This window comes from Paramisgurnus dabryanus, chromosome 5 (assembly GCF_030506205.2).
Source record: "Paramisgurnus dabryanus chromosome 5, PD_genome_1.1, whole genome shotgun sequence".
Taxonomy (NCBI): Eukaryota; Metazoa; Chordata; class Actinopteri; order Cypriniformes; family Cobitidae; genus Paramisgurnus; species Paramisgurnus dabryanus.
In genome coordinates this window covers 37,327,804-37,340,622 of record NC_133341.1, presented here as the reverse complement: position 1 = coordinate 37,340,622, position 12,819 = coordinate 37,327,804, and the positions used below count along the sequence as shown (strand labels likewise).

Here is a 12,819-nt window from a genome sequence, read left to right as displayed (position 1 = left end):
AATTGTTGGCATGCAATAAGCAAAGAAATCATCCAAGGACGTTGTTGAAACTACTAAGATTGATTTAAGAACCGTCCAATGCAGCATTATTAATAGCTGGAAGGATATGGAGAACCGTCTTCTTCCAGGAAGAGATGTGGTCAAAAACAGTTTTGAAAGATGGTGATGGGCAATCACTTCAAATTGTAATTGTAAAAACCAACAACCATAGAACTCATGGCTATGTTTAAAAGTGAAAGTAAAAGCAGTGAAAGTATCGTGAATGACCACATTATTCCATCAATGGCTTGTTTTTCCTGATAACAAGAGCATATTTCAAGATGCCAATGTCAGGATTCATCCCAGGATAAATCTACAGATCAAATTGTGAAAGAGTTGTTTAGGTAGCAAAGTCCAGATCTGAACCCTATTGAGAATCTTTGGGATGTGCTGGAGAAGACTTTCTGTCTCTTCCATCATCAAAACAACATCTTGGGAAAAAATGAATGTGTCTTTGCTGTATTTGTATCTAAATGAATGTGTCTTTGCTGTATTTGTATCTAAACATTGTGGGTTATAAGACCGTGTTTATGATACTTTAAGACTGATGTGTGAAAACAAGATTTCTTGGAGGTTTAAAAAAATTAAACTATAAAAATCTCATCAGTAGCAGAGGAGCACAATGTGTCCAGGCTTCATCTCATGGCTGTGAAGGATGAAGAATGCAATGCAGCAGGTTGTTTTATCTTCAGGCAATGTTGTGAGTGACCGAGCTCAAGAGTGAGGGTAAACTCAGGTCACACAATAGAGACGGACGGACGCACAAACACTTTATCTTATGCCTCAGAGAGACAAACCAATGCAACAAGCCAATGATAAGCAGTTGAAGACTACTGAAGGTACTACAATGTGTTTTTTCTCTTTAGCTTACTTGTAATGTTGATCTGCAGAGTTACGAAGCTCAAAGCTCCACTCCAAAGGATCTTCTTTAACAGAAAACACATCTGAACTACACAGAATGGGTGAGACTACAACACCCTTCATCTGTATATTTTCACATTATAATATCACTCCACATTAAATAATCCCCACCCAATACATAGAGAGGCCTGGATTAGTTGTTTGTTTATCCATGTGCCACCTGAAATTCTGTGTAATACATAGATGTGTGTGTGTGTTTATAACATAGCGAGTGTTTAACATTGATGACTACAAAATAAATCTGTGAAATGTTCTGTTCAAGCCGTGCTTGTGTTACTGACATCCACTCTGAGAGAGGATTCAAACCGGTCAACGGTCCGTCCGATATGGTAGTAAGGCGCTCCAACATGCAGTGAGGTTCACACACAATGTACCGCTTTCAAACAAACGTCTGTCCTCCGAAGCCGCTGTAATCATTTACACTCGAGAAGCTAAAGCTCACAGACGTTTCTAAAACTCTTTTGTTTTTTTACGTCTTAAAAGCCATGCTTTGTTGGTTCAGGAGGAATGCTCTTGGACTTTTTCTCATTTGGTCTGCATGGTGTAATGCAAAACCAGGCCAATGGCCAAAATGATCTAATGTTTTACAGCTGACTGATTTAACCAACCAGAGGCAATGCAAGGATTGGACAAACATTTGTTGGTACTGTGACTTCCACAGTAGATCTGTGTGTTTACATAAATGTATTTAGATCATGTTAAGAGATTTTCAACCACCATAACAAAAAAAATCACCTAACCTTGCCTTGAATAAAAAGAAAGCTGAGAAGGAAACCAAAGAAAACAAGAGCTTTGCCTTTAATCCTTCACAGTGATGTAAACTGCTCGATTGTTCATTTCTTTCTCATGTCAAAAAAGTAAAATATGAAGAATGAATAGAAAAGGAAATTGTATCTAAACACACAGTGGTAGTTAAAGACCAACAACAAAATGACCTGTGATGTGTCATATCTCTCATATCTGTTAAAACCTTAAACAAGATACAAAGAAATGCTGCTGGACAACAGGATCAGCACAAGGAAACAGTAATAAGTCTTGCATCTAAATTAAAATAAATACGACAGCAGCAGCAAGAGGAATCATGTCAGGAGAGACGGTGATACAGGAACGGTGTAGAAAAGTCTTTAAAAGGCCCTTAATGAAGAAATCTCACCGCTTGCCTTTTTAATTACTTAACCAGGCCTGAAAGGCGACTGCAAAACCCTTCAGACGTGCTGGAGACTCAAGATCACTTCACAGACGTCATGCTCCACAGATTGCGTGCTAGGGTTTGGCATTGAGACAGACGACAGGTCAGATGAGCCGAACTAAAACATCCTCTTAGGGCAAACACATAAAGGCAAACGCTCAAGAAAACATGGACATTGAAAAGTCCCAAACAAACAGGTCAGGGCTTGGCTAGTAACATGCACCATATAGTCCCTGCTAGTATACATTGTGACTGCCGTTATTACTTTGATTGTTTTCCTTTTAACAAAATAAAAATCCTAAATATATTTCTTTATGTAACAGAAGTTTCTATTCCAGGATTATCAGCAGCTATTACAGACTTTCTTGGTCTTAAAAATATGTATTTACCACACATGTTAATTATCATAACATTAACTTTATCCGAAACTAATAATACTAAAAACAGTGCATTGCAATTGTAGGAGAACATCTGTACTAGAGCTGGGGGGTTTGGGTTAAGAGTACTCAGTCATTTTCTGACTCACTGAAACTTTGATTGTTTCCTCTCAATCTGTTTATATATCAACAGCCTTTATCTGATATCTTTATCAAACAGACCCATCCTGAGAAACAACAGCGCCCGAGGGCCCAATCCATCAAACATCCTCAGCATCTCAATGGCTTAAGCTGTTTCGTAAATGAAAGGATATTCAGGAGATATTCACAAACACTTGACACATAAGAGCCATTAACTTTATCAATAAAATATAACATTTCTAAATGATCTTAAACAAAAGTTGAGGAGGAACATAACAGATTTAAGTGTTGTATTCAATGTCAGAGGATGTTTTTTTTTTAACACAAACTTATCCAAACGATCAGACAACATTTCTTCATCAAAGGAGTAATAATACTGTTTACAGTCGGCAGGTTTCTGTTGACGACACCCAAACTAAAGTCTCATTAATGTGCCATGGTCAGAACGGAGAAATACGAATAACTACAGTAGTAACCTGCCTGTGGACGTTACAAACTTTGTGCAAAAATGTAAAAACATTATTTTATGAGAGAAGTAGACATTGTGGATTTTTTTAACCTTCACAATAAAAGACTTCATATGAAAACAAGAATATAAAATTTTGACATAAACCTTCAAGTGCTAGTACCATACTTATAATCCTACAGTCATTTCTTATATTTGTGCCTTTCCTTGCCTCAAAGTTCTTTGTTGCGACGTGGAATTACGATCTTTCTGTAGGTGCGTCTCTCAGAGATGTTACGTCTGACCTTCACTACCGGCTGAGGAGGCGCTTCTAACTCAAGAGATGGACTGGAAAGAGATCTCTTCATCACCCCGTCAGCTTCCACCGTCTCTCCTCTCCACAATCCCTCGTCAAACATGTTCAGTCTATCTCCCATCGTTGACTTGTCTCCATCCGATGTCTGAGACGTCTCTAGGGGCTGCCAGGCCTCGAGCATTTTTAGGTAGACTTCATAACGAGACTTCTGTCAAGAGCCAAATAGAAAACAGGAAACATTAACACCGGACAGCTCCATTACAGTGAGAACACAAAAAGTCATTTTAAAGTTACACCATGAACTTTGATCATCATGGGAGTCGTGTGCAAAGCTTTGTGAAGAAACTGACAGAAAATGCGCATCTCACTTGTGTCAGTACATGAACCGTATGAGCAACACCCAACATCATCTGATCATAATTTACATATGCAAACTCTCACCTGTGTAAGAATAATACAGATCATATAAACAGTGCCTATAGGATAGACATAAAACATTTTCATAATAAACTTTATTTTGTATTTAATATTAATTTACATACACATGGGTGAATTTGTTTTTCCAATTCATTTCTAAATGTTTCAGGCCATCATACGTTTTGAAGTGTGCTAATGTTGATCATGAACCCACCTCGTACTGTAAATACTCCTCTCTCTGTCTGAGCTCCTCTGAGTCTCTGGCTTTAGTCTTCCGGCCGTCTGGCGGCCCCTGCTGGACAGCGCTCAGGTCCCGCTCAAAGCTTTCTAACATGGCTGCATGTGACTGTAGCTGTTTGTCCTAATAAAAGAAAAACACCACAATGACATCACAAACACACACACACACACACACACGCACGCACGCACGCACGCACGCACGCACGCACGCACGCACACACACACACAGTGATGAAAATACACGGACTGACAGTGCAAACGCTCCTGTGTCTGCTGTCAAACTTAATAAAGTTTCTTCTTGTTGCCATTGGTTAATGTTGAGCTCATCAGTGTTTCAGCCCTGTCGAGTGCTAAATGACTAAAGGTTCATGCCTTCTGTAGTCACACAGGTGGGTGGTACTAAGAAAAGTCAACACAGATGCCATCCTAAAGCTGGGACACGGCCTAACCCTGCATAAAGATTAAACTAAACAGAGTTTATCTTGGCTTTGTTGATCAGGTTTTAAGGTACATACAGTACTCATGTCTCTCTTCCTATTGTTTTTAATTTCTGCACCCATCATTGACATAACTGAAACTTCTGCTGTCTGCATTTGGTTTTAAACCTTTAATCTAAACATGTTAAAACTAATGTGTATTTTGGAGAAACCGCTGGTTTGTCTGTATCAAATTTTACTAGATCAACCTAAATCCCGACATAAGGACTAAAGCATGCAGACGTTTACCAGCGTGAGATTCGAATGAGAGGCCGGAAGGATGGGCCGACAAAACTTCTTCTGAGATCCCACAGCAGCAGGAAACGGAGGAGAGGAATATAAAGCAGACACCAGATTTATCCGCCCGATCCAGGAGTTCATCAGCTCTATGGAACTACAGGACACATGATGATGATGATGATGTAAATATAAACAGGTTAAAGTGATGAGAGCGCACACTTACTTGGCCTCGAAGAGAAAAACCCTCCAGTCAGCTGTCTGCAGACGAAACACGTGAGGTCGTTTGGTGTAATTCAGCGCTTGCTCGGCTAACGCGTGATGAACGCTAACCACCTCCTCCGAGCTCTGCCAATCCATCTGGTACTCATCCTGGACAGACACACAGATCATCTTTAAATGTTCAAAATACACTCCTGTTTCTTTCTTCTGGCTGGGACTTATAAAACCAATAACAGAAATTGATCAACAGCTTCGGCCCTCATTACCAATTTTTAATATTCAAAAGACAAAGAGAAACAAGAACAGATGTGTAATTTAATTTGTCTCCTCGGCTGTTTTTGTGTCGGTGTCTCATTCTAACATTAGAGTTTATATCCAATAGTTTTTCACAACTAGACATTTAGAAAGCGACCGTTTCTTGGTGTCTTTTAAAGCATCTCGTGGGGTCACAGACACTATTAATGTACGTTACGGTATAATGAAAGTATAATGAGGTTTAACAGAACATGAGTTCATCTTCACCCTGATCAATGTACCTATTTTTATTTGACATTGCTCTGACCATGTACATCAGGAGTGGGGAACCCTGGGTCCTGGAGGGTCACTGTCCTGCACAGTTTATTTCCAACCCTAAACCTGAAAATCCTATCAAAGTCTTCAGGATTAGGTTAGAAAATTACCTAAATTACCTAACTTCCTAATTACAGATTTACTATCTTTATTTAGTTTATTTAGATTTACTATCTTTATTTAGTTACCCTTCTCTTTATCTCTTTCTCTATCAACCTTCCTCTTTATCTAAAAAAACAAAAACAAAAAAAAATACTAACATACCCTTGGCTATGTATATTGTGTTGGACTTGATGAGACTATTTCCAGTGCACTTATGTATTGCTGTTCTTATGTTGCCATAATTGCTTCTATTGTTTACCTCACTTGTAAGTCGCTTTGGACAAAAGCGTCTGCTAAATGACTAAATGTAAATGTAAAATGAAATGCAGTTTGTTTGATTAGGGTTGGAACTAAACTGTGCAGGACAGTGCCCAGCAAGCAATTTGGGCTAAAACCAGGCTAAATTTGGGCTGTCAGTAAAAATCTAATAGACGTCTACCATAGCCCAAGAATAGACGATACGTATAAGTTTAAAACAAATGAAAGCAAACACCTTGAACACCTGTTGACTTTGCCTACATGTTGGAATATCAAACATCTTCCAGTTATTTTGGCAAAAATGGCATGTAACCAAATTCAAAGCTATTTAGGGTAAAAGTGGGTTACTCATAGCCAGTCTATATTGGGTCTATAGTTAGCCGTCATTTCAACGTCTTGGTTTTTGCTTGCTGGGTGACCCTTCAGGACCCAGGGTTCCCCACTCCTGATGTACAGAAATTATGTTTAAAAAAATATTGTGTGGAAATTGTATGAAAATGAATTATGTGTGTTTTGATTTCATGCCTTTTCTATTCATTAATCACTGCCAAAAGGAGCAGAGTATCAAAGAGTTTTGTCTTTGATCATTTTTTTTAAGTATCAAGTCTTTAAAACTTTTCCTGTAAACATCACGACCACACAGATCTATACACTGATGCATGTGACGGTTTGCATTCATGTAGTTTTTTATTAGTTGTATTAATAGATGCAAGAGAAAACACAGGAAATTCATAAACATAAGCAGCTTAACCGTACTAGTATGCGTAGTAATAATGTAACGTATATAAGAGGGTGTTAAGGTAAGCCAATATCAGCAGACTCATTACACTTTTGGCATCGTGTAAAGTAAACAAACCTTCTGTAGATAAAGCACCATTCCTTTCAGCACAGCATAAAACGTCTTCCAGCTTCGTTTCCCCCAAGGAGCTGTAAATCAGTTGAGCTGATGATCATATGTTCAGTACGCTTACACATATCTGATATTCTGTCACATCATCCACACCGCAACTCACTGCGTTTGCCGTCGATGTCCGCGTGCGCTTTCCGTTTCAAGAAGCCTTTCTGGAACACAGTGGCTTTTTTGTTGTGAGGAAGATCCTGGAAAGGGTTACTCTTCGAACGCAGAGGTCCGTCCTGCTCTGAATCCTGATCGAGCATCATGGATTTGGCCAAAACATCATCTTCTCTAGAACGAGAGAAACATCAGGTGCATGTGAGATCAGAGCTTTGGTTTAAATGGCTGCTGAATTGTTTTGTTTTTTTTCTTACATGGCCCAGCGCAGCGGATCACTCTTGATGGAGTTGTACAGACTCTGAAAATGAACAAGACAAATTATTATTACCGAACCCATAGATATTGTAAGGTAAAATGTGACACACAAGGCTGATCACACTGAGCATGAAGATGATTCAATGGTCACACCTTAAGACAGTCTTTGTTGAAATTTTCTCCTGCGTTCATTCCTTCCAGATTTGAAACAAATTCAGCAAGAGACATCGGTTTGCCAACATTCTGATCAGACAGGTCCAAACACAGACTACAATTAAACATCATCTAAACAATTCATTCAAAACCTTCAGGTGAATTTCACAAAACCCTGTCCAGATCATTGTCCACCCCACAAAAATTCATCATAATGAGAATAATCACAATTGCTGTTTAAACAGATTCTTTTCACAGTGAAAACTACTGTAATTGTAATTCAGACTAAAGTTGTGACTGAATCCATGGTTGAAACATCTGTGGTTGTCAAACATACAATGGGTTAACTTTAATAAGCTTAACGTACTTGAAGCGTGCACCTAGCCAAGCAACAGAAAACACATGTATCGGACAGGGACACAGTACAAAATAAAATGACTAGGATCTGATCTGGGGCGCAAAAACGTCATCGGGACATCCCTAATTTATACTCTCATTTACCATTCTTTTGATTTTAAGGGGGTGATATATGATCTGCTTTCACTGTTATAATTCATTGAACATTGGACTGACTTGTCCGTGCAGGTCTGAGTTAAGGAGCATCACGGCACACGTGAGCGTAAGGACGGCTCCGGCCGAGGAGAACGTGTCAGGATTGCACTGCTGGAAACGAGAGGAGAAATGCTGCAAGACTCGTTCTCGCTCCTGAGTTTCACCAATCAAAACCACTTCCTTCAGAAACGACCTACAATAATAGTCGAAAAGAAAACAAGTTCTGCAAAGTTCTCAATGTGTATGCTGGAAAAAATGATGAAATAATATGTTACCGTAAAGCTTGCTCCAGACTTTGATCAGTGAAGTCAAAGTATTTGAGGTACTCTTCCCCAACAGCCCTGCTGAACTCGGTGCTATAAGAAATGGCAAACGTTACGGCTTTATGCTTAAACGAAACTCCAACAGAGTCACGGATAAAGACTTACTCTTTGTCCAGATGTCTGACCACATCTGTATGTTTAAAACCATCCAATCTGTAAAGGCTCTCAGCCAATCGTTGAGCCTCGGCTCGATCCAGCACCTTAACGCTGCCGTTTCTCTGGAGAGCAGACTCCTGCAGCGGTGAGCCGTTCTGGACACCCAGATGTCCTGTTTCATCTGAATGCTGTGTTTCTTCTGTTGGGTCCAGCAATTTAATCTCTAACGGCTCGGGTTTCTCCTCATCCGAACATATCATTTGCTCGGAGGACTCTTCCTTATCTGGACACGTTATCTGTTCTGGCTCGTCTGACAGATGTTTTTCAGATCTACTGATTTTCTCTGGGGCTTCGGTCTCTGCCATCTCAGATGGTTTTGTTGGCCTGTTTTCAGTTTCTTGTATTCCTTCAGGAAGTTGTGTCTCAACTGAACTTACAGGTTCTTCTGCATATTGTGTTTGGTCTGAGCCCTGAGCACCTTCAGTATCTTCTGCGTGTTTCAAAGCATCGTTTAGATTCATCTCGATCACTGTAACAGATGTTTTGATTGCTTCCATTGGCTCAAGTTCAGCTGAATTGCATGGCACTTGATTGGTTCGGTCTGTAATGATGGAGTCCTGTGACTGATCCGATTGGTGGAGGTCTGTAAGGAAATCTGTCTCCTCCTGTTCTACAGGTTCATCAGGTGTTTTCATCTGATCAGTCAAAGTTATTTCCTCCTGAACATCGATTCCTACATGTGGTTCTCCGTTGGATTCAGTCGTACTTTTCTCAGTCCATTCAGTTTTCATCTCTGCACTTGAATTTAAGCTATCCTGGTGGGTCAAGGTCAGATCGGGAACATCTAAGATTTGTGGTGGTTTCATCTGCATCTCTTCTGGTGACTGTAACCTCTCCTGACCCAAACTAATCTCTTTTAGATCGCTTGACTCTTGTGTGTCCATAAAGACCTGAGCGCTCTCAGACGACTCAGAATTCTCTGGAGATGTTGAAGATGTCACACTCGCACCACAATCTAATAAAAAACAGCACAGATAAATACGGTCACACCAGAATGAGCAGGGATGTTAGAAAGAACAGTTCGGTTTTTCTTTGAAGTGGCTTTTCATTCATTAAGAAGAAGATCAATAACTAAAAAATACATTTACTAATCTCACTACAGTAGGATTGTAATGTCTGAGGAGTAATTAAAGTGAACGTGGTCATTTTTTTAGACCACCCATTATGCCTTTTCTGATTGTACATTTCCTTTAGTGTGTACTGTATGTGCTTGTACGTGTAAACAATCTTACAAAGTTACAAATTCCAAAGCCCACACAGAAATCACCTTTCTAGGACTACAGTGACCAGCTGGGTTGTAGTCAGTACTTCAGTTACTTCAGCAACACAGTGATGTAGACATGAAACACATTTTCATATTGCCCCCCCCCACCCCCAATATACAATGCACATCTCCCGATAAGGGGGGGGTCCGATTAATTTACTAAGTGAGTGACGACAGACCAGGCCAGCTTGACCAATCAGTGCGTTTTCAGAAGGAGGAGGGTTTTATATTCCCGTAATTAACAGAGCATTTAAGAAGAGAGGTGCAACAATAATGCAAAATATCTGAAAAATAATGTGTTTCTAGAAAATAACCATGAAAACCTAACCTAATTCAACTGAAAAACAGTATCAAGACATCAGAAAAGAGCATAATAGGTTCTCTTTAAAGTTTAGACAAACTTAAAACAAGACCTACAGAAGACATAAAGAGGAAGCAAAAAGGACAAAGTCAGCGAACAACGCAGTGAAACCCTCACAGCTGATGAACACATGGTTATTTCACAATCTTCACTCGCCCATTAAAACATCAAATAATATGATTTAATGCACTTTTACTGTCTTAATAACAGTGTTAGAATTAAAAGTATTAAGAAATTATACAATGACACATTACCTTCAACTGTCATTTCAACTGAAGATCCCATGTTGGTTTGCAGATCTAATTCCTGTATAGAGGCATTAAAACAGATTCATTGATCTCATACAAATAATTCAGACAAGACTCAACATACTCAAGATTTCAAACGTATAACGATGACAAAGTAATCAGATATAACTGATCATTTGAATGTGTTTTCAATTTGAAAGGTGTTGAATTTGAATTGATTTGTTTCTTAATTAACAACAAGCAGCACATAAACATACAAGAGGTTAAAAAAGTAGGGCACCAGTCACTGATACATACAAGCACGCACATCAATCAGACAAACCACAAGGCTCGTCCGGTTTAACTCACATACCTGAGAAGAGACAAATGTATTTAGTAAAGTGACGTCTGGCTGTTGCTCAGCCTCGGGTAAGAAGTCAACGATGGATTCCTGATACGGACTATCTGTGGACGATAGATTAAACGTCCAGTCGAACTCTGATACGGCACTGAAGTCTACATCGTTCACAGATCCAGTCGAAGGAGGATCTACTGGCGTCTCTGGGATGTCCCACTGCACAGTAGCGTAAGATAGTGGAGCACAAGGCACTGTGATGGGGTACACGGTCAAAGAGAAACTGTGTTCTGCCAGATCACATGGATCATTGATCCTCTGGATATGGACTTCATCATTTTCCTCTTTTAACCTTTCCATGTACTGCTTGGCCTCAAGGTAAGGCTCAGATTCCTCATAGTCTACAATACCCTCCATTGTCTTCTCATTAAGATTAAGACGTTCAGTTCAGTCTTTAACCTCTGTTCTGAGCAGGGCGTCCATTTTGAGATCAACGTTTAGAAACAGTTTCCTCCCACGCCAACATTCAGTTAACAGAGACTGTGATGTGAGAAAACATGAACACTTAATGGGTTTCTTATTTACATCATTAATCTATAGATGCTCAAACAATCAACAAAGACAACAAGAACATAAACAATCATGAGACAAATGTAAAACATTAACACATAAACATGACTGTGATATTCATATAGGCTACATTAAACATTTATTTATCTTTATACATCAGAATCACAATGTACAGCTTTTAAAATATTGTCCAAATAACCCACGAACATCAGCAGTAATTCATATGATTTAAATCATAAAGTCATCAATGTCTCATTTGAATAAACACTTTTTGCTTTTCCCCTTTAGTAAATGTTGAAAGCTATCAATAACTGAATAACTTCATGTATAATCTCTTAATATCTAATGTGATGATGGTTATGAAGCTCACCTCAGCTGCGTCCTTCAGTGAACATCTCTGTACTCATATGGGCGGATGTGCATTGCAAAGACTTTTACTGAACTGAGACACTTCCTGACCACAAACAACCTCCACTGAAGAGAGAGAGAGAGAGAGAGAGAGAGAGAGAGAGAGAGAGAGAGAGAGAGAGAGAGAGAGAGAGAGAGAGAGAGAGAGAGAGAGAGAGAGAGAGAGAGAGATGTAAATGATATGTAAATGTTAAATGTCTCCCTAATAAAGAACACTTAAACTGAAATGATACAACAACAATCTTTTGAGACTCACTGATATAAACTTAATTTTGACTCTCGAGCAGTTAAAATATCTGAGTGAGATGAAGTCACATCAGTTTCTTTTGCTGAACTTCCGGTTGTTCACCTCACACTTCCTGTGTGGCAGAGGCTTCCAGCAACGACAATACAAGAGAAATCCTCATCGAAATGTCCACACAAACCTCAGATGATTATTTTCACTCTTCAGTGATATTTTACACTACAGCTTGTAATATATCATTACATTAACTTAAAAAATTATTTACAACAACTGAACTGAACGTTAGATTACTCCAAGAATTGGACATGAAACTTAAAAGAAGTTTTTAAATGTTTTATTACTTTAAGAAGCTTAATAGACCTGACAGTGATAAAACTGTGCATCGAGTTATCATCACGGTCATTAAACATCATAAACAACACAGACCTGCAGTAACTCATATCGCATGCATGCACGTCATTCAAATGAATTAAAGCAAACAAGTCCAACAACATTTATCACTTTTAACATCACAGCAGGTCAATGCTGCACGCTCTTGTTCAACTTTTGACATTAATTTCACTTACCTGCTCATTTCCTCAGTTGATCAACGTTTGTATTTGTTGTGAATTAAAAACCGATGCGTGTCTAAAGGGAAGCGACGATCTGATTGGCTGATGGCTAAACCGAGATACCTGAGCCCCGCCCACCTGACGTCGTTCAAAGCTGAGAAAACTTCCCGTTTGATTTGATGCATTTTCAAAATAATTTGAAAACTTTAATTATTGGATTGATTATGTTGTGATATCATCAATAAACGCACTGTGAGAAATTAAACAACACAATATTATAATGAAAGGTCACTAAAACAATATCCAGCAACTAAAATGTAATATGCATTCATTTCCCCCCTCCGAAACTAATAGTGGACAAAAACACACTGATTTGAACAGAAAATGAATAAAGCATTGATGACTGAGATCAGTGTATTTGGTTCGATAAATTCA

General features: G+C 39.0%; 1 protein-coding gene across 2 annotated transcripts; it reads right to left on the bottom strand.

The window, feature by feature from the left end:
• Positions 1 to 2,869: 2,869 nt before the first annotated feature.
• On the bottom strand, positions 2,870 to 12,446 carry LOC135774119 (uncharacterized). Of its 2 annotated transcripts, none has more exons than XM_065284008.1 (15): positions 12,400 to 12,446; positions 11,552 to 11,655; positions 10,630 to 11,151; positions 10,284 to 10,335; positions 8,354 to 9,359; positions 8,201 to 8,281; positions 7,947 to 8,118; positions 7,374 to 7,463; positions 7,220 to 7,263; positions 6,964 to 7,136; positions 6,807 to 6,877; positions 5,025 to 5,170; positions 4,811 to 4,955; positions 4,060 to 4,206; positions 2,870 to 3,636 (listed from the first exon to the last, which is right to left on the bottom strand). In XM_065284008.1, exons 3-15 carry the CDS (start codon positions 11,026 to 11,028, stop codon positions 3,346 to 3,348), a joined length of 2,817 nt encoding a protein of 938 aa, XP_065140080.1. In that variant the 5' UTR covers positions 11,029 to 11,151; positions 11,552 to 11,655; positions 12,400 to 12,446; the 3' UTR covers positions 2,870 to 3,345. The 2 variants fall into 2 exon arrangements, with proteins under 2 accessions (XP_065140080.1, XP_065140081.1); XM_065284009.1 differs by lacking the exon at positions 12,400 to 12,446 and adding an exon at positions 11,846 to 11,863.
• Positions 12,447 to 12,819: the final 373 nt, after the last annotated feature.

What these genes read in the sequence shown, in the direction of transcription:
- LOC135774119 (XM_065284008.1), bottom strand. Translation starts at nt 11,028, where the DNA reads ATGGAGGGTATTGTAGACTATGAGGAATCTGAGCCTTACCTTGAGGCC. An exon ending in GTTTTTCTCTTCGAGGCCAA is followed by an intron (nt 4,956 to 5,024) that starts GTAAGTGTGCGC and finishes TGTGTCCTGTAG; the next exon opens with TTCCATAGAGCTGATGAACT. An exon ending in CTCATTCGAATCTCACGCTG is followed by an intron (nt 4,207 to 4,810) that starts GTAAACGTCTGC and finishes TTCTTTTATTAG; the next exon opens with GACAAACAGCTACAGTCACA.